The following is a 23,105-nucleotide window of genomic DNA, read 5'->3' on the forward strand; positions in this document are numbered from 1 at the left end:
AAGACGTCACCTGTAGTCACTGATATCCTTGTGTATTCTCCTCACTATAGAGAAGACGTCACCTGTAGTCACTGATATCATTGTGTATTCTCCTCACTATAGAGAAGACATCACCTGTAGTCACTGATATAATTGTGTATTCTCCTCAATATAGAGAAGACATCAAATGTAGTCACTGATATTATTGTGTATTCTCCTCACTATAGAGAAGACGTCACCTGTAGTCACTGATATCATTGTGTATTCTCCTCAATATAGAGAAGACGTCAAATGTAGTCACTGATATCATTGTGTATTCTCCTCACTATAGAGAAGACGTCACCGGTAGTCACTGATATCATTGTATATTCTCCTCTCTATGTCCTATCAGAGCTGTAGTCACTTGTCAGTTCTACAGTTAGGTCAGTGAAACTACAACTCCCAGCATAACCTCACCACTGCTCAAAGGGGTACTCTACTGGAAAACATTTTTTTTTTTAATCAGCTGGTGCTACAAAGTTAAACAGATTTGTAAATTACTTCTATTTAAAAATCTTAATCCTTCCAGTACTTATCTGCTGCTGTATCCTCCACAGGAAGTTGTGAGGTTCTTTCCAGTATGACCACAGTGCTCTCTGCTGACACCTCTGTCCATGTCACGAACTGTCAGAAGCAGGAGAGGTTTTCTATGGAGATTTGCTTCTGCTCTGGATAGTTACTGCCACGGACAGAGGTGGCAGCAGAGAGCACTGTGGTCAGATTGGAAAGAACTACACAACTTCCTCTGGAGCATACAGCAGCTGCTAAGTACTGGAAGGATGACAATTTTTAAATATAAATAATTTACAAATCTGGCACCAGTTGATTAGAAACATTTTTTTCCAATGGAGTACCCATTCAATCCTTTAACATATTTAAAGGTTTTAATCATGTACCCTCTTTCCCCTTCTTTCTTTTTGTACTCTGTACTTGGGTCTTTCCGTTGGTCCTATAGAAATGAATGGATTAGCTGCTGTATAAGTGATTCACAGGAAGTTATTTTCTTTTTTAATTTATTTTCTGTCTGACCACAGTGCTCTGTGCTGACACCTCTGTCCATGTCAAGAACTGTCCATAGTAGGAGCAAATCCCCATAGCAAACCTATCCTGCTCTGGACAGTTCCTGACATGGACAGAGGTGTCAGCAAATAGCACTGTGGTCAGACTGGAAAGAACTACACAACTTCCTGTGGAGCATACACCAGCTTATAAGTACTGTAAGTATTAAGATTTTAAATAGAAGTAATTTAAAAATCTGTTTAACTTTCTGGCACCAGTTGATATAAAAGTAAATGTTTTCCAGTGGAGTACCCCTTTAAGTAATTCTGGGAGCTGTATATTTCAATGGTGAAAACTTCTTTAACACTTTCCTATTCTGTGGCAACTGGTATATCTGATTATTATACTGGAATTTCTCACAATGCGCTACAACAGTGGTGTCTGTCACAACAGGCTAAAAACTTACTGGGGGGAGGGGGTAGGTATGGGGGTGACACCATTTTCTACCGCACCGGGTGACACCAACCCTAGCAACGCCACTGCCTCCAGATGTTGCAAAGCTATAACTCCCAGCATGCTGGGAGTTGTAGTTTTGCAACATCTGGGGGTCCACAGTTTGGAGACCAACGCATTAAAATTACTGCCATTTTGCAAGATTAACACCACATAATGCACGATTTTTGATATCCTCAGTAACACAACATAACCGAAGCCATAGTGGCCATATAAACATAGCTTTACCCTGATCAAACCCAGCATTACACACACGCACCTGGCTGAACATGTCTTGCATTTTCTTGCTGTGTGCTATGTAAGGCGTCATGAACTTTGACGTATCCACCTTTTTGCGAATTCTCTTCTTCCTCTCACCGGGGGCAGCGTCCGGTGCCTTCACGGCATCGGGTTGAGGCTAGAAAAATAACAAAATCAATTAGATTTGTTTAGGCACTTTAAGGGGTATTCCGGTAAAAAAAAAACTATTTTTTACATATCAACTGGCTCCAGAAAGTTAAACAGATTTGTAAGTGACTTCTATTAAAAAAAAACTTAATCCGTCCAGTACTTATCAGCTGTGAAGTTAAGTTGTTCTTTTCTGTCTGATAACAGTGCTCTCTGCTGACACTTCTGTCTGTCTCAGGAACTGTCCAGAGCAGGAGAGGTTTGCTATGGGGATTTGCTCGTACAGTTCCTGAGACAGACGGAGGTGTCAGCAGAGAGCACTGTGGTCAGATAGAAAAGAATAACTCAACTTTAGCAGCTGATAAGTACTGGAAGGAGTAATTTACAAATCTGTTTAACTTTCTGGAGCCAGTTGATATGGAAAAAAATTATTTATCACCGGAATACCCCTTTTACAGCAGCATGTGAATATAGGCCACCTTTGAGAACACGTTTTTTTGTTGCTGACTTTGCTGCCGCACCCTCGAGAGGGATCATGGTTATCACAAAGGACTCATACTGAAATCTCTTTAATGATGTTAATTAATTATATTCAATTTATTCCAGTATGGTTTCAGTGGGATTTCTATGTTTAAAGGGGAGATAATTGTCAATATACCCTGCATTTCCTATTGCTCTAACTTCTAATTTGCTAAGGGCTCATTCATATTGCTGTCTGGCTCCGCTATATGGAGCTCCATCGTCAAGTCCGTCATAACAGCGGGAGTTTAGCGGGAAAAAATTGTGCATGCAGTATTTATTTTTCTCCACTAAACTCTGGTTAACTACCGGATCCCCAATGAACCCCATTCAGGTTAAAAGGGCATAGATCAGGGTGTCCAAACCAGAGTGCCTCCAGATGTTGCATAACTATAACTCCCAGCATGGACAGCCAATAGCTGGTAGTTCTAGTTCTGTAACACTGCAGGCACCCTTATAAACAGGGGATGTATAGCCGACAATGATGAAGATAAAGGCCGCATGAACGATCCAGTGATCACTTGTGCGGCCCAACCACGCGATTGATCGAATCTTGTGAAGGCTTAAAGGACAAGTCTCATGCCCAAAATTACAGAAAAACGTATCCCCTATCCTACGGATAGGGGATAAGTTTTAGATGGCGGGTGGTCCGAGTGCTATGGCCCCCCGCAATCATCTGTACGGACCCCCGGCTTTCACACAGAGTGGTGCGTTAAAGGACAAGTCTCATGCACAAAATTACAGAAAAACGCATCCCCTATCCGCAGGATAGGGGATAAGTTTTAGATCGCGGGGGTTCCAAGCGCTGTGGCCCCTCCGCGATCGTCTGTAGGGAGCCCCGGGTCTCCAGCACAGGAGTGCGCCACGACCCCTGCCTGAAGTGGGGGCCCCCATGCCCCCTCTATATATCTCTATGGGAGAGCCGAAGATTGCCGAACGGTTCTACCATAGGTATATATGGAGGGGGTATGGCGGTCGCGACGCACTCCAGTGCTGGAGACCCGGGGCTCCATACAGACGATCGCGGGGGCCCCAGCGCTCGGACCCCCGCGATCTACAACTTACTACTCCTGTGGATAGGGGATATGTTTTCCTGCAATTTTGGGCATGAGACTTGTCCTTTAACAAATAATCGAGCACCGATCTCGTTGATCAGCTCTTGTCTACTGGGCCTTCACAAGGCTGCATGGACGAGAACCCTTCGGCCCTCTGAAAGAGTCTTTAGTATTAATCAGAACTGTCATCTTCAGGTTAACTATTTACATTTTAGAAAAATTATGCTGAATTTATTAAATTCTGTACATATTAATATTATACAGACAAACAGTTTTACACAGCCAGATTTATAGCTAAATGCAATGAAAAAAAAACAACACAATAGACAGCGGCAGTGACAACCAAGGGCACAAAACTCAAATGTTTATGGCAGATTAGAAGCATAGATGAGAGGATAGATGACCTGCGGAGAAGATGAGAATTAATTATGCTGATGAGAAGGTGGAGCTTCACCTTAAAAGGGGTTTCCACTTTTATTAAAATAAAACTTAAAGGTTAGCAGCTTTTTAATGTACTTTGCGGCTCAATTCCTTTTTTGCGCTCAGTGAATGGAAACGTTTTTTATTAGATTTAGTGATAGCAAACCCATCTTGATCCTGTCCTGGCCAACGCTTTTTAATAAGTAAAATAGATCTATACTGTAAAAAAAAGGTTTTCAGGCTCTTAACAATAAAGGTTTCCATTCATTGAAAGCAAGCAGTGTTCTTAAAGAGTTACTGTCATTTAAAAAAAACGTTTGACATAGCAAAAGTTTTGATCGTTCAGGGTCTCAATGCTGAGCCCCGTACCAATAGTTAGATCAGTGTTCCCCAACCAGTGTGCCAGCGTGCCAGTTTCCCAACCAGTGTGCCAGTTTTTTCAGCTGTGGCAAAACTACAACTCTCAGCATGCCCGGACAGCCTAAGGCTGACAGGGCATGCTGAGAGTTGTAGTTTGCAAGAGCTGGAGGCATGCTAGTTGGGAAACACTGGTCTAGATATAGAGTGCTTCTCTCCCCAGCTCGGACTTCCTCATAACTATATGGAACCATATTCCTGCAATGAGACAAAATGAACATCAGGGAGTGAAGTGCACTGCTGTATGCTTCTCCCAGCTAAATTAAGAGATTGGTGAAGGTCTCACCCCAACCGATCAAAACTTTGACATATCAATTTTATTTTTATTTTTTAAAGGGGTACTCCGGTGGAAATTATTATAATTTTTTTTTTTTAATTAACTGGTGCCAAAAATGTAAACAGATTTGTAAATTACTTCTATTAAAAAATCTAAATCCTTCCAGTACTTATTAGCTGCTGAACACTACTGAGGAAATTATTTTCTTCTTGGAACACATTGCTCTCTGCTGACATCTCTGTCCATTTTAGGAACTGTCCACAGCAGCATATGTTTGCTATGGGGATTTTCTCCTACTCTGGACAGTTCTTAAAATGGACAGAGATGTCAGCAGAGAGCACTGTGCTCATTATTCAGCAGAGAGCACTGTGCTCATTATTCAGCAGAGAGCACTGTGCTCATTATTCAGCAGAGAGCACTGTGTTCCAAAAAGAAAATAACTTCCTCTGTAGTATTCAGCAGCTAATAAGTACTGGAAGGATTAATATTTTTTTTTTTTTTAAGTAATTTACAAATCTGTTTAACTTTCTGGTACCAGTTGATTTAAAAAAAAAATTTCTACTGGAGAACCACTTTAAATAATGACTAAAGGAGTTCTCCAACTGAAATCTTTTATTCCTCGGGCTGTAAAACTATACATAATAAACTTTCACTTACCTGCCTACGATCCCCTGTTGTTCCGATATCGCCGCCCGTCCTCCGGTCCCTGTCTGCTTTCTCTTCCTGCGGGTCGGTGACTTCACTCTGTGCTCAGGCTATAAGTGGCCGCGACGGAACATTGCTGCGGCCGCTGATAGGCTGAGCGCAGAGTGAAGTCACCGACCCGCAGGAAGTGGAAGAGACCGGGACCGGAGAACGGAACGTCGATATCTGAACAACGGGGGATCGTAGGCAGGTAAGTGAAAGTTTATTATGTATAGTTTTACAGCCCGGGCACAGCGGGGGTTAAAAGTTTTAGCTTAGAGAACTCCTTTAATTGAAACACCAAGAATATTTGAAAGCTATAGAACTAATTTACTATAAACTGTGAACCCACTTTAACATAGAAAGCAAGCTGCGAATAAAAACGGCTTCTGCCGCATGAATGGCGCCGCGATAGCACAGTAACATTTCATTGCGCACACATGAGAATTATGGCAGTAGGATTGATGTTACTGAAGTTAATGTAAATGAAACAAATTAAGGGTAGGGTCCCATGTAGCGAACACGTAGTGTCTTTAACTGCATATTTTCCTACCCATTGAAGTCAATGGGTGGCAAAATCAGCTGCAGAAAATACGCAGCAAAATTACGCACGTGTGACCCTTCCATAGAAATGAGCATGAGATGATATGAAAGCGTCTACGGTTACAGTGAATGCATCATCCGGATCAGGGCGCCATGTCCAGGAGCACGAAGGTTATGAAGCGTGATCCTTGAGAAGCTGCTGTTATAAGGGATTTCTCCATCGGAAAATACTATAGGACACGTATGAATATATATATAGATATCCTTATGGGGCAACTTAGAAGTTTAGGGTTCAGAATAACTAGGTGGTTGGCTTGACTATAATATTAGTAGATGGTTTATTTATTTTAGAAGAAAAAAAAAAGTGTACCTGTCGTTAACAAAAACTTTTTATATAATGTTGATAATATCATTATATGTATATTTGAAATATACATTGGTAAAACAAATTTGCATATTTTTGGGTGAAAAAATGCTGTCTGTGGAGCTATTATTTAGGAATTTAAAGATACAAGTTGACTATTAAAGGGTTTGCCCATTTATGTATTTTATTAAATTTTTTTAATTGGTCAGATTGGTTTATAAAAAAAACAGGGATATTTAACTCGATCCCCCCTACCACAGTGCCCTGGTACCTACTGATTAGTACTTCCTAATACTATATTGATACGTGGGAAATACTTACTCACTGCCTTTGCATTGAACCTACTTAAAGGGGTACTCCGCTGCTCAGCGTTTGGAACAAACTGTTCCGAATGCTGTAGCCGGTGACGGGAGCTTGTGACATCATAGCCCCGCCCCCTTGTGATGTCACGCCCCACCCCCTCAATGCAAGTCTATGGGAGGGGGCGTGGCGCTGTCACGCCCCCTCCCATAGACTTGCATTGAGGGGGCGGGGTGTGACATCAAGAGGGGGTGGGGCTATGACATCACAAGCTCCCAGCGCCGGCTACAGCGTTCGGAACAGTTTGTTCCAAACGCTGAGCAGGTGATATGGAACTCTGTATTAGAAAACTGGGTGTCATACATTTACATTAGGAAGTTAAAATTATTCCAAATTGCATTGGAAAGCACTAAGATTTTTCGATGGAGAAGTCCCTAGGAGTAGAGTAGCTGAAAAGCGAGCTGAAGAGCTGAAGAGTTTTACTTTGCTTTGGGAGAACGTCTGGTAAGTCGTTGTGATCACCTCCGGTTCCCCCTCTTCAATGACCTCTTCATAATACTATAAAAAAGACGGTAAATCCAGACACTCAGAACATAAAAGATACACTCACATCGGACACTTACCTGAAAAGACCCTAAACCCAAAAAACAAAGGCATCGTAGACAGTTCAACCACAAGAAAAATATACATTATTCACACATCCCAGTCACCAAGACAGTGTGACCATGTGACCGGCTACCGATGTACAGTATAATGACAGGCATGCGGTCATTTGTGAGTACAACAAAACCAAAATGGCCACATACTGTACTTATAAAAAACATTCACATATTCCTTCTATCTGGGTTCCGATGCCAATAATAACATAGTCCATGGAGATATACTTGCTATCAAAAATACAGCAACCTCAATGTTAAGAAATCTTATAAGCAAATTCGGCCCAATTGGATTTGTTTGATTAATTACCCTGGTCATGGCTCTGCTTGGAATGGAAGCCATAGTGGTAGTGAGAATAGCGCCGCCTAGATAAGTCATACTGTATGTTCTGCCTTGGTCCAGTACTAGACAGCTAGAAGCTGCTGCTTAAAGGGTAACTCTCATTAAAACTAATTTTTGCTCTTGCACTCCTTATGGTAAATAAAAAATATTTCTAATATACTTTGTTTAAAAAAAATTTAGTTTTCTATGTTTTATTTGTGCTTAAAAAAGCTCAAGAGCACATTTTCCCCCATCTTATACACAGATTTAGGACCAAGGTCCAAACACAGAAAGTGCAGCCTGGAGTGCTGAGGGGGGGGGGGGGGGTGTCCAGCCTCATCCAATCATAGCTCCTCTCACACTTAAAGTGTAGCTCCCACCATTCATTTTTTTTTCAGTCCCTGCCTATTGCCCATCTATCCCTAACCCCCTCCCTACCTTAAATTTTTTTTTTTTTTACTATATTTAAAATGCCTTTTTGTCTGCCTGGTAGTGTGCTCACTTACCAGGCAGACTTCCCCAGCAGGCGCAACGTCACTGATGCCTGCTGGGGGGCCGACTTCCGCCCTTAGTTCACCTATACAGGGTGCCTCCAGCTGTTTCACCACTACAACTCTCAGCATGCCCTGACACCTATTGGCTGTCAGGGCATGCTGGGAGTTGTAGTGGTGAAACAGCTGGAGGCACCCTGTGTTTAAAATAATAAGTTAGGGCCATGGCCCCTGTGCTACCCCGTTCCCTCCCCACCCCCCATGTTGAAAACCCTGAACCCCGCTCCCCCGTGTTGAAAACCCTTAACCCCGTGTTGAAAACCCTGAACCCCGCTCTCCCCCAACCCCCGTGTTGAAAACCCCGAACCCCGCTCTCCCCAAGACATACCCTAGTGCAGAGTCCTGAGGCAGCAGCAGTGGCGTGTAAATGCCGGGAGGCGGGGCCGGCGTGTGAGGCCAGGGAGCCAATGCGCTCTCAGTGCTTGCTCCCGCCTGTCTGATTGACAGGCAGGGAGCGAGCACAGGCTGAATGAATTAGGACCGATTGCCCGGACGGCATTGGTCCGAATTCAAGCGTGATGTCACACCAGCCTGCAGATGGCCATTAGGAGGGAGACCCCTAGTGGCCCATTTTCAAAATTAAAATAAACAGTTTTAATTGAAAAAAAAAATGTATGGATCTATATTAGAGATATGTTGTAGTACATAAGTACTACAACATATGAAAAAGAAAGTTTGGTGACAGTGCCCATTCAACTGCCATATGCTGTTGGTTGGACTACCCCCCCCCCCCCCCTCAGCACTCCAGGCTGCACTTCCTGTGTGTGGGCTTTTGTCCTAAGTCTGTGTATAAGATGGGGAAAATGTGCTCTTGAGCTTTTTTTAAGCACAAATAAAACAAAGAAAACTTCATTTTTTTTAACCAAAGTATATTAGAAATCTTTTTTATTTACTATAAGGAGTGCAATAGCAGAAGTGAGTTTTAAAGCCAATGCTAGGTTTAATTTGGGCATATAGTTACAAGCAACTTGATTTAACCCTCATCGCAAATTAAGTTTACGAGCAAAATTCTAAAACAAAAAGAAAAAAAAAACTATCAAAGAAGAACAATGAAAATAGGTTAAAGGGGTACTCCGATGGAAATTATATATATATATATATATATATATATATATATATATATTTTTTTTTTTTTTTTTTTAAATCAACTGGTGCCAGAAATTTAAACAGATTTATAAATTACTTATTTTAAAAAATGTATCAGTTGCTGTATGTTCTACAGGAAATTGTGTAGTTCTTTTCAGACTGACCACAGTGCTCTCTGCTGACACCTCCAGAGCAGAAGAGGTTTGTTATGGGGATTTGCTCCTACTCTGGACAGTTCCTGACACAGACAGAGGTATCCGCAGAGAGCACTGTGGTCAGACAGAAAAGAGATTTTGGAGCCAGTTGATATGAAAAATAATTGTATAACCAGAGTACCCCTTTAAATATAACCTATTTTACTAGTGTGCAGCTGCAAAAGTTGTGTGTAACATAACAGAGATGAGGGCTCAAATTGTAGGACTCAGCAAACTAAGCACTTAACAATGTATATAGATAGAAATGATTGTCAAATTATTTTTGAGAGTCGAACTCACAGCTAACGTAAGCTTGAAACATTTTTTCCACTTGCACAATGGGAAAATGTCTAAGTTACTTGCCGCTCTTTCATTGACATGCCCAGCATAAATTTAGAAGCGTTCTCATTGGGGAATATATGTATGACATGGGATTGCAATGATGACATATTCCCTATTTTTAAAGGAATAGGTTGCCAACAGTGCTGCGCCTCTCTTGATACCTGAAACCTTTATAATGATTAAAGGGGTACTCCACTGCCCCAGCGTTTGGAACATTCAGTTCTGAAAGCTGGGTGCGGACTGCAGGGTCGTGACATCATGGCTACGCCCCCTCAATGCAAGTCTATGGGAGGGGCATAGAATTGCATTGAGGGGGCGTGGCCGTGACATCACGAGGAAGCGTGGCCATGATGTCACGACCCCACAGCCCGCACCCAGCTTTTGGAACTAAATGTTCTGAACACTGAGGCACTGGAGTACCCCTTTGAATATTGTGTCACTAAGAGATAACCGTAATAAAGAATTACTGCCATGTGTCCAGCAAATACCAGACTCAAGTTACATCAATGTACGATAAGGAACTTGGTTCATTTTAAGTGTTAGGTAGTTGTTTACTGAAGCAGAAATTTATCAGGGGCTTGATGTAGACCCCATAGCAGTACCCTAAACAGATGCCAATATTATTCAATACTGAGTTGAAGTCATGGCTTAATTCTATAGGTTTTATGCTTAATATAAACACAATAATTAACAGTACATACTACTACTGATAATTCAAACTAATGTCAATTGTTTTGTCGTAATAAAGTAACAGTGACATGTTTTACTGATTTGCACACTGGAGCAGTAGTCACCCCTTAGAAACTGTGAAAGTTGATACCCGAAATTCCTTTCTGCTCAGAGGAAGTCTTACAGTGCATTGCAATAGTTATTTTTACTCTGGGTTCACCAATGTAGCTCTCTACACCTATCAGGAAGATTCTAGAACCGCCAGGACTGTAGATTTCATGCATCAGCAAATATTTTCCTTTACACAACCACTCCTAACTCCCTGCATGTGTGTGGTCCTTCCATAAGGACCAATTAAAAATGTATCATGTATCAAAGGCCAAATAATAATGGCAGACCAAGCAGGTATCATGTTATAGAGGAGGAGGAGCTGAGCAGATGATATATACAATACAGTACAATCTGCAGGTAACATGTTATAGAGCAGGAAGAGCTGAGCAGATGATATATACAATACAGTACAATCTGCAGACATCATGTTATAGAGCAGGAGGAGCTGAGCAGATGATATATACAATACAGTACAATCTGCAGACATCATGTTATAGAGCAGGAGGAGCTGAGCAGATGATATATACAATACAGTACAATCTGCAAGTATCTTGTTATAGAGGAGGAGGAGCTGAGCAGATGATATATACAATACAGTACAATCTGCAGACATCATGTTATAGAGCAGAAGGAGCTGAGCAGATGATATATACAATACAGTACAATCTGCAGATATCATGTTATAGAGCAGGAGGAGCTGAGCAGATGACATATACAATACAGTACAATCTACAGGTATCATGTTATAGAGCAGGAGGAGCTGAGCAGATGATATATACAATACAGTACAATCTGCAGGTATCATGTTATAGAGCTGGAGGAGCTGAGCAGATGATATATACAATACAGTACAATCTGCAGGTATCATGTTATAGAGCAGGAGGAGCTGAGCAGATGATATATACAATACAGTACAATCTGCAGGGATAATGTTATAGAGCAGGAGGAGCTGAGCAGATGATATATACAATTCAGTACAATCTGCAGGTATGTTATAGAGCAGGAAGAGCTGAGCAGATTATATATACAATACAGTACAATCTGCAGGTATCATGTTATAGAGCAGGAGGAGCTGAGCAGGTGATATATACATTACAGTACAATCTGCAGGTATTATGTTATAGAGCAGGAGGAGCTGAGCAGATGATATATACAATACAGTACAATCTGCAGGTAACATGTTATAGAGCAGGAGGAGCTGAGCAGATGATATATACAATACAGTACAATCTGCAGACATCATGTTATAGAGCAGGAGGAGCTGAGCAGATGATATATACAATACAGTACAATCTGCAGGTATCATGTTATAGAGCAGGAGGAGCTGAGCAGATGATATATACAATACAGTACAATCTGCAGGGATAATGTTATAGAGCAGGAGGAGCTGAGCAGATGATATATACAATACAGTACAATCTGCAGGTATCACGTTATAGAGCAGGAGGAGCTGAGCAGATGATATATACAATACAGTACAATCTGCAGGTATCATGGTATAGAGTAGGAGGAGCTGAGCAGATCATATATATATATATATACACAATACATTACAATCTGCAGGTATCATGTTATAGATCAGGAGGAGCTGAGCAGATGATATATACAATACAGTACAATCTGCAGATACCATGTTATTGAGCAGGAGGAGCTGAGCAGCTGAGATATATACAATAAAGTACAATCTGTAGGTATCATGTTATAGAGCAGGAGGAGCTGAGCAGATGATATATACAATATAGTACAATCTGCAGGTACCATGTTATAGAGCAGGAGGAGCTGAGCTGATGATATATACAATACAGTACAATCTGCAGGTATCATGTTATTGAGCAGGAAGGGCTGAGCATATGACATATACAATACTGTACAATCTGCAGATACCATGTTATAGAGCAGGAGGAGCTGAGCAGATGAGATATATACAATAAAGTACAATCTTCAGGTATTGTGTTATAGAGCAGGAGGAGCTGAGCAGATGAGATACATACAATAAAGTGCAATCTGTAGGTATCATGTTATAGAGCAGGTGGAGCCGAGTAGATGATATATACAATATAGTACAATCTGCAGGTATCATGTTATAGAGCAGGAGGAGCTGAGCAGATAATATACAATACAGTACAATCTGCTGGTATCATGTTATAGAGCTGGAGGAGCTGAGCAGATGATATATATACAATACAGTACAATCTGCAGATATCATGTTATAGAGCAGGAGGAGCGGAGCAGATGATATATACAATACAGTACAATCTGCAGGTAACATGTTATAGAGCAGGAGGAGCTGAGCAGATGATATATACAGTACAGTACAATCTGCAGATATCATGTTATAGAGCAGGAGGAGCTGAGCAGATGATATATACAATACAGTACAATCTGCAGGTATCATGTTACAGAGCAGGAGGAGCTGAGCAGATGATATATACAATACAGTACAATCTGCAGGTATCATATTATAGAGCAGGAGGAGCTGAGCAGATTGTTATAAAGTTTTGTGGGAAAGTTCCAGAATAATTTATTTTCATGGAAATCTCTGCTCATTCTGGACTAAGTTGTCAAGTGGGCGGTCCTATCCAATGACAGGTCTCTCCTATATGCACATCTATTAACAAATAGTTGTCACTTAGTAGGATCGCCCATTTGACTACTTAGCCCAAAAAGAGATTCACAGGTGCCTACAGATTGGACTGCAGATTTAGCGCCTCCTATTTCTTACAGTTTGCATTGACTTTTTTCATTGTATGTTGCATTATGAAGGACAGTAAACTGTGGCTTTTCTGGGTCCTTAAGGCCTAAAGATTTTTAAGTGCACCTGTTATTTAAAAATCTTTTGGATCCAGGGCATACCTGTACGCCCTTGTTCCGCTTCCCAACTTTAAAGCGTGCTCAGCATCATAGCTGGTTGGTCCCGACTGCACTGATCAGCGTCAACAGCCGGGAATTGTGGTTATTGCTGGACATCAATGTTAATTGCGACATCTAAAATGTAAAAAACTAATCCTGGTTGCTCAGCGGAGCTGATGGAGACGACCGCTGTGAAATTGCAATGTTCCGATCAGCTGAGAGGAGGGCGGGAGGGCCCTTACTAGCCTCTTCACCATGGCAAACTGGAGCAATGGAGCACTGATAACACTGATCAATGCTGGTCTATGGAGCTTCTGCTTTCATGGTATAGCTCCCTATGGGGACTAATAGATAGTGAAAAAAATTCGAAAAAGAAGTGTGAATAAACATGAATTAAAAAAGTTTGAATCTACCTCCTTTTTGGCATAAATAATAAATGTTGTAAACAAAAAATAAACATATATGGTTTTGCCATGTGCGTAAATGTCTGAACTATTAAAATATAATGTTATTTAAATCACAAGATCAATGATGTACACGTTTAAAAAAAAGTCCACAATTGCGCATTTTTGGTCACTTTATATACCATAAAAAAGTTATAAAAAGTAATCAAAAAGTCCCATCATAACAAAAGTACCGATAAAAACTACAGATCACAGTGCGAGAAATGAGCCCCCATAAATCGTCGTATACAGAAAAATAAAAAGTTCTAAGGGTCAGAATAGGACAATTTTAAGCATCCTAATTTTCATACAAAAACATAATTTTTTTTAATAGAAGTTAAATAAAATAAAACCTATATAAATTGGGTATCATTGTTATCCTATGGATGTACAGAATAAAAATAAGGTGTCATTTTTACCAAAAAGTGCACTACGTAGAAACGGAAGCACTCAAAATTTACAAAATAGCATTTTTTTTTGTTTTTTCTTTTCAATTTCGTCCCACAGACTTTGCAGATTTTGCTATGAAATGATTGATTTCATTACAAAGTACGATTAGTGGAGCAAAAAACAAGCCCTTATATGGGTCTGCGGGTGGAAATTTTTAATCTTTATAATTATTTGAAGGGGAGGAGGAAAAAACAAAAGTGCAAAAAGAAAATTGACCCGGTCCTTTAGGGTTAAAAAAAAAAAAAGGCTTGAAAAAGAACCAGAATTGTTTATTGGGTCGACATGTTGCATTTTCTGTATATTACAAGATGCATTAACAATGAATCAATTTACTGCATGTGAAAAGTCTTTTTTTTATTAAAGTGACAGTGTCCGTTTACATTATAACCTGAATCGGACTGAATCGGATGTCTCTAGTAGAAATGAGCGAACTTACAGTAAATTCGATTCGTTACGAACTTCTCGGCTCGGCAGTTGATGACTTATCCTGCGTGAATTAGTTCAGCTTTCAGGTGCTCCGGTGGGCTGGAAAAGGTGGATACAATCCTCGGAAAGAGTCTCCTAGGACTGTATCCACCTTTTCCAGCCCACCGGAGCACCTGAAAGCTGAACTAATTTATGCAGGAAAATTCATCAACTGCCGAGCCGAGAAGTTTGTGACGAATCGAATTTACTGTAAATTCGCTCATCTCTAGTCTCTACCATTTGACCTGATATGCTGCTGCCTAAGGATCTGAGATCATAATGGGGTCAAACTACAATAAGGCTCATGATGTTCACCTGACGTTCATTAGAAACTAAATTTTCTTTCTTTTTTTCTTTCTTTCTGTATGAATTCATTCATTCTTTCATTCATTTTTTCATTCATTTTTTTTCATGTATTTATTTAATTTTTATTTTTTAATGTTCATGTATTTATTTATTTTGCATTACCATTCGGTATTAATGCATGGCCTGTGTTAATAATATTATAGATATGACATACTCTAGACACATTCCTTTGGTAAGCAAAAACTCTGTTCCATTCTATTCCTGTCCCCAATGAGAACACCAATAGGGATCTGTAGCTCTGGCTTCTAAATAGATACTTAAAAAAAACCCTTATGGGATTTTTGCCTCAAGGTGTGTACATTTACTTATTAACAAATAATAGATATCTGTGTCGGATGATCCTGCGCTTGAGGAGCTCTTTTTTTACCTTCTTCTACAAGCACCATTCCATCACAACACCCAGACAGATTCTTGTCATCCACTAAAACTAAACAATAAATGAAAATTGTCCATCACATTAAACAGAACAATTCTACCATGACCCAAAATTTTGCCACAATAAAATAAAGGGACCATTGGGAATATGGCACCCTTCGCCATCCATCAAATACACACAAGGTACTACAATCGGGGGGGAAAAAAATCATTATCATAAAAAAAAAACACTGCACTATAATAAACCACTGACCCCTGAGGAAGCTGGGAGTGACACTGAAACTTGTCAAGTTACATTACAAGATACTAGGCACCCAGAAACCATTCATCACATTAGAAGCATTTCACTTTATTAAATGAGTTTACTATTTATCACTATTGGTTATTTGTTACCATCTATTTAATTACATTATGGACATCAGTAGGTTAAAGGGGTACTCCGGTGGAAAACGTTTTTTTTTTTTTTTTAATTAACTGGTGTCAGAAAGTTAAACAAATTAGTAAGTTCCTAAAATGGACAGAGATGTCAGCAGAGAGCACTGTGTCCCAAAAAGAAAATCATTTCCTCTGCAGTATTCAGCAGCTAATAAGTACTGGAAGTATTAAGCTTTTTAATAGAAGTAATTTACAAATCTGTTTAACTTTCTTGCACCAGTTGATTAAAAAAAAAAAAGTTTTCCACTGGAGTACCCCTTTAAAGGGGTACTCCTCCCCTGGCATCTTATCCCCTATCCAAAGGATAGGGGATAACATGTTAGATCGCCACGGTCCCACTGCTGGGGACCCCGGGGATCGCCGCTGCGGCACCCCGCCATCATTACTGCACAGAGCGAGTTCGCTCTGTGCGTAATGACGGGCGATACAGGGGCCGGAGCAGCGTGACGTCATGGCTCCGCCCCTCATGACATCACGGCCCGTCCCCTTAATGCAAGTCTATGGCAGCGGGCGTGACGACCGCCACGCCCCCTCCCATAGACTTGTATTGACGGGGGCGGGCCGTGACATCACGAGGGGCGGAGCCGTGACGTAACGATGCTCCGGCCCCTGTATTGCCCGTCATTACGTGCAGAGCGATCTCGCTCTGTGCAGTAATGATGGCGGGGTGCTGCAGCGGAGATCCCCGGGGTCCCCAGCAGCAGAACCCCGGCGATCTGACATCTTATCCCCTATCCTTTGGATAAGGGATAAGATGTCTAAGGGCGGAGTACCCCTTTAATGTCTGTATGGTTATATATATATATTTTTTCAATAAAATCTTTATGGGTCTTAATTTTTTGTACAGTTTATATAGTGTTTTTTACATATTGATTATATATCTCTGTATTTTCTATTTTCTCTATTTTCTATTTCTATTATATCTTTTTTTTTAAGTGGGTTTTTTACTTATATTTTATTTGGTTGCAAAAATAGAGATTTTATTAATATGAACCCTCTTTTAAATCTATAGAGATTTTATTAATATGAACCCTCTTTTAAATCTATAGAGATTTTATTAATATGAACCCTCTTTTAAATCTATTGTTTTTTTATAGCGATTGAAACCTAACCAGCAGAGAGGCTAGATCCCAGAAATAGCTGTATACAGATTGGGTGACTCTTACTTTTGGAGGAGGCTCTGGACTGGCTAGTATGAGATCGTTTTCTTCCATCTGGAGGAGAGTAGTGATGAGCGGCAGGGACCATATTCGAATTTGCGATATTTCGCGAATATATTGACGACTATTCATCCTATGTTCACGAAATTTGCATATTCGCTATGTTCCTTCTCTTTTTTTTTTCCAATGCGTGAAAATTGGCATGGAAAACTTGCATGAAAAATTTGCATAAAAATCGCATGTGAAAAACAAAAAAAAAAAAAAAAAACGAATATTCGTCATTAAGAATATGCAGAACTATATTCTAAATATTGGCGAAATCACAAAGTGCCGATATTTGCGATAAAAAATTAGCATTATGAATATTCGTGCTCATTAACATGAGAGCTGATTAACATATTGTTTTTCCATGAAGCATTGCCAAAAAAAATTAGTTTCCAAACACCATCGACCTACTCAATGAGAGTTAGTACCCTCTTATGAGCAATGTCTAGGGCAGCATTTCCCAACCAGGGTGCCTCCAGCTGTTGCAAAACTACAAATCTCGGCATGCCCGGACAGCCTTTGGCTGTCCGGGCATGCTGGGAGTTGTAGTTTTGGCAACAGCTGGAGGCACCCTGGTTGGGAACCACTGATCACCCTATTCAACCAGTGCCCTGCTCTGTACTGATGAAGGTCAAGGACCCCTAAGCTGCTGTCTACAGTGGGGTGTCTCTTTTGGAGGACATTCTGGTTTGGCTAATATGAGATAGATCAGTGTTTCCCAACTAGGGCGCATCCAGCTGTGGCCAAACTACAACTCCCAGCATGCCCAGACAGCCTTCGGCTGTCCGGGCATGCTGGGAATTGTAGTTTGGCCACAGCTGGAGGTACCTTATAGAGATGAGCGAACTTACAGTAAATTCGATTCGTCATGAACTTCTCGGCTCGGCAGTTGCTGACTTTTCCTGAGTAAATTAGTTCAGCTTTCCGGTGCTCCGGTGGGATGGAAAAGGTGGATACAGTCCTAGGAAAGAGTCTCCTAGGACTGTATCCACCTTTTCCAGCCCACGGGAGCACCTGAAAGCTTAACTAATTTATGCAGGAAAAGTCATCAACTGCCGAGCCGAGAAGTTCGTGACAAATCGAATTTACTGTAAGTTCGCTCATCTCTAGTACCTTAGTTGAGAAACACTGAGATAGATTATAACACAGACAAATATTACTAATATTCATATCTCCAAATTGTAATTTACTTAGGGATGAGCGGCAGGGGCCATATTCGAATTCGCGAATATTTGGCGAATATATATGGACTAATATTCATCCTATGTTTGCGAAATTCGCTATGTACGTTCTATTTTTCCCATGCGAAAATTCGTAATGAAATTCGCATGGCGCATGCGCAATTATATCTCACCTAAAAAAAAAATACGGAGAGGGATCAGTGTCCGGTCTGGAATAGTGTTGAGCACGAATATTTGTAATGCTAATTTTTATGGCGAATATCGGCACTTTGCGATTTTGCCAATATTTAGAATATAGTGCTATATATCCGTAGTGACGAATATTCTTTTTTTGTGTCTTTTTTTTTACATGCGAATGTGACGTTGCTCATAAGAGGGTCCCGACTCTCATTGAGAAAGTCGATGGTGTTTGGAAACTAAATTTTTTTTTTTGGCAATGCTTGAGGGGAAAACAATATGTTTATCAGCTCTCCTCTAGTGTTGAGCACGAATATTCATAATGCGAAATTTTTATCGCGAATATCGGCACTTTGTGATTTCGCTAATATTTAGAATATAGTTTTGTATATTCATATTGAGGAATATTCGTTTTTTTTATTTTTTTTTGTGACTTTTCCACACAAATTTTCACATGGAAAAAAAAGGGAACGAACATAGCGAATATGCTAATTTCGCGAGCATAGGACGAATAATCATCAATATGTTCGCGAAATATCGCAAATTCGAATATGGCTCCTGCCGCTCATCACTAGTCTGAAAGTGCCGTTATTGGCATAAAAATTTGCATGAAAATTTCTTTGTTATTTTTCTTTTTCTATTTTACTGAATTGAAAGTTGTATTGATAAAATAATAAATAAACAGTTAAATAAAAAAAATTTGCATAAAAAAACACAAATATTCATCATTACGAATATATAATACTATATTCTAAATATTTGCGAAATCGCAAAGTGCCGATGTTCGCGGTAAAAATTCGCATTTCGAATATTCGCCCATCAAAGAAAAATTAAATACAAATATATTAACCATCAAAGAAAAGTAAAATAGAAAATATATCTGTGTCCAGAATTGTGAGGTCTGGAGGTTGCACACAGCATTAGGACAGCTCGGCTCTGGTTACACCTACAGACACTAAAACTATTTTGGCCGACATGCCATTTCAGTGTTAACATACAGCAAATTATAGAAGCAGCCTCCTATTTCCAAGCGCGAGCCCCCACCCACCAGCAGTCTACAGAAAAACCCCTTATCCAATATAATATTTTATCCTCAGGCTATGATCATTGTTGTTTATGTTTATTTATTTACTAATAGCAGCGTATAGTGTAAAGTTATATATGATACATACAACAGTGGGTTGTAGTCAATGGACTAGACCAGTGGTCCCCAAACTGCGGCCCTCCAGATGTTGCAAAACTACAATTCCCAGCATGCCTGGACAGCCTACGGCTGTCCAGGCATGCTGGGAATTGTAGTTTTGCAACATCTGGAGGGCCGCAGTTTGGGGACCACTGGACTAGACAGAGGAGATGTCATGAGAACTTTTTATAAATGGAATCAACACGGTAAAGGAGGAGAGGACCTTCAAAAGAAGAAAAACTATCACGAGAGGACATAGTGTTATATAGAGGGGAAAGGTTTGTGCAGTAATATCCGGAAGTATTACTTTACTGCATGGAATAGCCTTCAAATGTAGGAGGCTATCCTTCATATAAGATAGGGATAGGCATAAGGTTATCCTTCATATAAGATAGGGATAGGCATAAGTCTATCCTTCATATAAGATAGGGATAGGCATAAGGATATCCTTCATATAAGATAGGGATAGACATAAGGCTATCCTTCATATAAGATAGGGATAGGTATAAGGCTATCCTTCATATAAGATAGGGATAGACATAAGGCTATCCTTCAGATAAGATAGGGATAGGTATAAGGATATCCTTCATATAAGATAGGGATAGGCATAAGGCTATCCTTCATATAAGATAGGGATAGATATAAAGTTATACTTCATTTAAGATAGGGATAGGTATAAGGCTATCCTTCATATAAGATAGGGATAGGTATAAGTATATCCTTCATATAAGATAGGGATAGGTATAAGGCTATCCTTCATATAAGATAGGAATAGGCATAAGGCTATCCTTCATATAAGATAGGGATAGGTATAAGTATATCCTTCATATAAGATAGAGATAGGCATAAGGCTATCCTTCATATAAGATAGGGAGAGGCATAAGGCTATTCTTCATATAAGATAGGGATAGGTATAAGGCTATCCTTCATATAAGATAGGGGTAGGCAAAAGGTTATACTTCATTTAAGATAGGGATAGGCATAATGCTATCCTTCATATAAGATAGGGATAGGTATAAGGATATCCTTCATATAAGATAGGGATAGACATAACACTATCCTTCATATAAGATAGGGATAGACATAAGGCTATCCTTCATATAAGATAGGGATAGTTATAAGGCTATCCTTCATATAAGATAGGGATAAGCATAAGGCTATCCTTCATATAAGATAGGGATAGGCATAAGGCTATCCTTCATATAAGATAGGGATAGGTATAAGGCTATCCTTCATATAAGATAGGGATAGGTATAAGACTATCCTTCATATAAGATAGGGGTAGGCAAAAGGTTATACTTCATTTAAGATAGGGATAGGCATAAGGCTATCCTTCATATAAGATAGGGATAGGTATAACACTATCCTTCATATAAGATAGGAATAGATATAAGGTTATACTTCATATAAGATAGGGATAGGTATAAGACTATCCTTCATATAAGACAGGGCTAGGTATAAGGCTATCCTTCATATAAGATAGGGGTAGGTATAAGGTTATCCTTCATATAAGATAGGGATAGGCATAAGGCGATCCTTCATATAAGATAGGGATAAGCATAAGGCTATCCTTCATATAAGATAGGGATAGGCATAAGGCTATCCTTCATATAAGATAGGGATAGGTATAAGGCTATCCTTCATATAAGATAGGGATAGGTATAAGACTATCCTTCATATAAGATAGGGGTAGGCAAAAGGTTATACTTCATTTAAGATAGGGATAGGCATAAGGCTATCCTTCATATAAGATAGGGATAGGTATAACACTATCCTTCATATAAGATAGGAATAGATATAAGGTTATACTTCATATAAGATAGGGATAGGTATAAGACTATCCTTCATATAAGACAGGGCTAGGTATAAGGCTATCCTTCATATAAGATAGGGGTAGGTATAAGGTTATCCTTCATATAAGATAGGGATAGGCATAAGGCGATCCTTCATATAAGATAGGGATAGGTATAAGGCTATCCTTCATATAAGATAGGGGTAGGTATAAGGCTATCCTTCATATAAGACAGGGCTAGGTATAAGACTATCCTTCATATAAGATAGGGGTAGGTATAAGGTTATACTTCATAGAAGATAGAGATAGGCATAAGGCTATCCTTCATATAAGATAGGGATAGGTATAAGGCTATCCTTCATATAAGATAGGGATAGATATAAAGTTATACTTCATTTAAGATAGGGGTAGGTATAAGGTTATCCTTCATATAAGATAGGAATAGATATAAGGTTATACTTCACATAAGATAGGGGTAGGTATAAGGCTATCCTTCATATAAGATAGGACTAGGTATAAGGTTATACTTCATAGAAGATAGGGATAGGCATAAGGCTATCCTTCATATAAGATAGGGATAGGTATAAGGCTATCCTTCATGTAAGACAGGGCTAGGTATAAGGCTATCCTTCATATAAGATAGGAATAGATATAAGGTTATACTTCACATAAGATAGGGATAGGTATAAGGCTATCCTTCATATAAGAAAGGGCCAGGGACTATTCATAGTATTCAGGATGTTGGGCAAACTAGATGGGCAGAATGGTTCTTATCTGCAGACACAGTCTATGGGGGAGATTTATCAAAATCTGTCTAGAGGAAAAGTTGCTGAGTTGCCCATAGCAACCAATCAGATCACTTCTTTCATTTTTAACAAGGCCTCTGCAAAATGAAAGCAGCGATCTGATTGGTTGCTATGGGCAACTCAGCAACTTTTCCTCTGGACAGGTTTTGATAAATCTCCCCCTATGTTTCTATGCCATGACAAAAACTTAATGGGCCTCATTAAATTTAATGGAGTAAAGTCAAGCCCCATTAATATTCTTTGTTCTTGTTCCCACAGAGGTCACGAAGCCTCGTATGATTGGGACATGACATGGTAGAGCTGCTCTCTCTATCAAAATATCCAGGTTTCAAGATATTCAAGATGAATACATTTTCTGCACACATTATAAGGAAAACGTATCAAAAGTGGTGCAAATCTTTAATAAATCTCCCCTAATATTCTCATGAAAACAGAAGTAAAGGTTTTGTATTTATGCGCATAAAGAACATCCATCCCGAGGGGTATGTACAAGGGTTAAGTCCTGGAAACAAAAAGTGTGGGAACTCCCACATAAGGGCTGGTCCTGCAGGACTCCCACTAATAGGAACAATGGTCCTGCTGAGTAAAAAGTGCAGGAACTCAGTTCCCACACATTCCTGCAGGACTTGGGCCCTGGGTATGTATATATTAGATGGCGGCCATTTTGAACTCTAATGAAACTCTTAGTGACAATGTTATTAGCTAAAGAGTTATACTAATACCTCTTCAGGAGGGGCAGATAAAGCAACATTTGACCCACACGGTCCTACCCTCAACCAAGCACTGATTGTTACCAATTAAAGGGGTACTCTGGTGAAAAAAAACTTTTTTTTAAATCAACTGGTGCCAGAAAGTTAAACAGATTTGTAAATTACTTCTATTAAAAAATCTTAATCCTTCCAGTACTTATCAGCTGCTGTATGTTCAACAGGATTCTGCTGGTCTGTGCA

The 23,105-nt window shown here is 39.8% G+C and overlaps 1 protein-coding gene across 1 annotated transcript in view; it reads right to left on the minus strand.

Annotated features, from left to right (window-relative positions):
• Nucleotides 1-22,122, minus strand: part of NEB (nebulin) — a 219,258-nt gene extending 197,136 nt beyond the window's left edge. Inside the window, exons 1-2 of the mRNA XM_056536625.1 lie at nucleotides 22,018-22,122; nucleotides 1,790-1,927 (exon numbers count right to left, since the gene is read on the minus strand). Of these exons, the coding sequence (XP_056392600.1) occupies nucleotides 1,790-1,840 (51 nt within the window). The 5' untranslated portion in view covers nucleotides 1,841-1,927; nucleotides 22,018-22,122. The remainder of the gene's footprint in view (nucleotides 1-1,789; nucleotides 1,928-22,017) is intronic.
• Nucleotides 22,123-23,105: the final 983 nt, after the last annotated feature.

Source organism: Hyla sarda, chromosome 8, assembly GCF_029499605.1.
Source record: "Hyla sarda isolate aHylSar1 chromosome 8, aHylSar1.hap1, whole genome shotgun sequence".
NCBI classification, from domain to species: Eukaryota; Metazoa; Chordata; class Amphibia; order Anura; family Hylidae; genus Hyla; species Hyla sarda.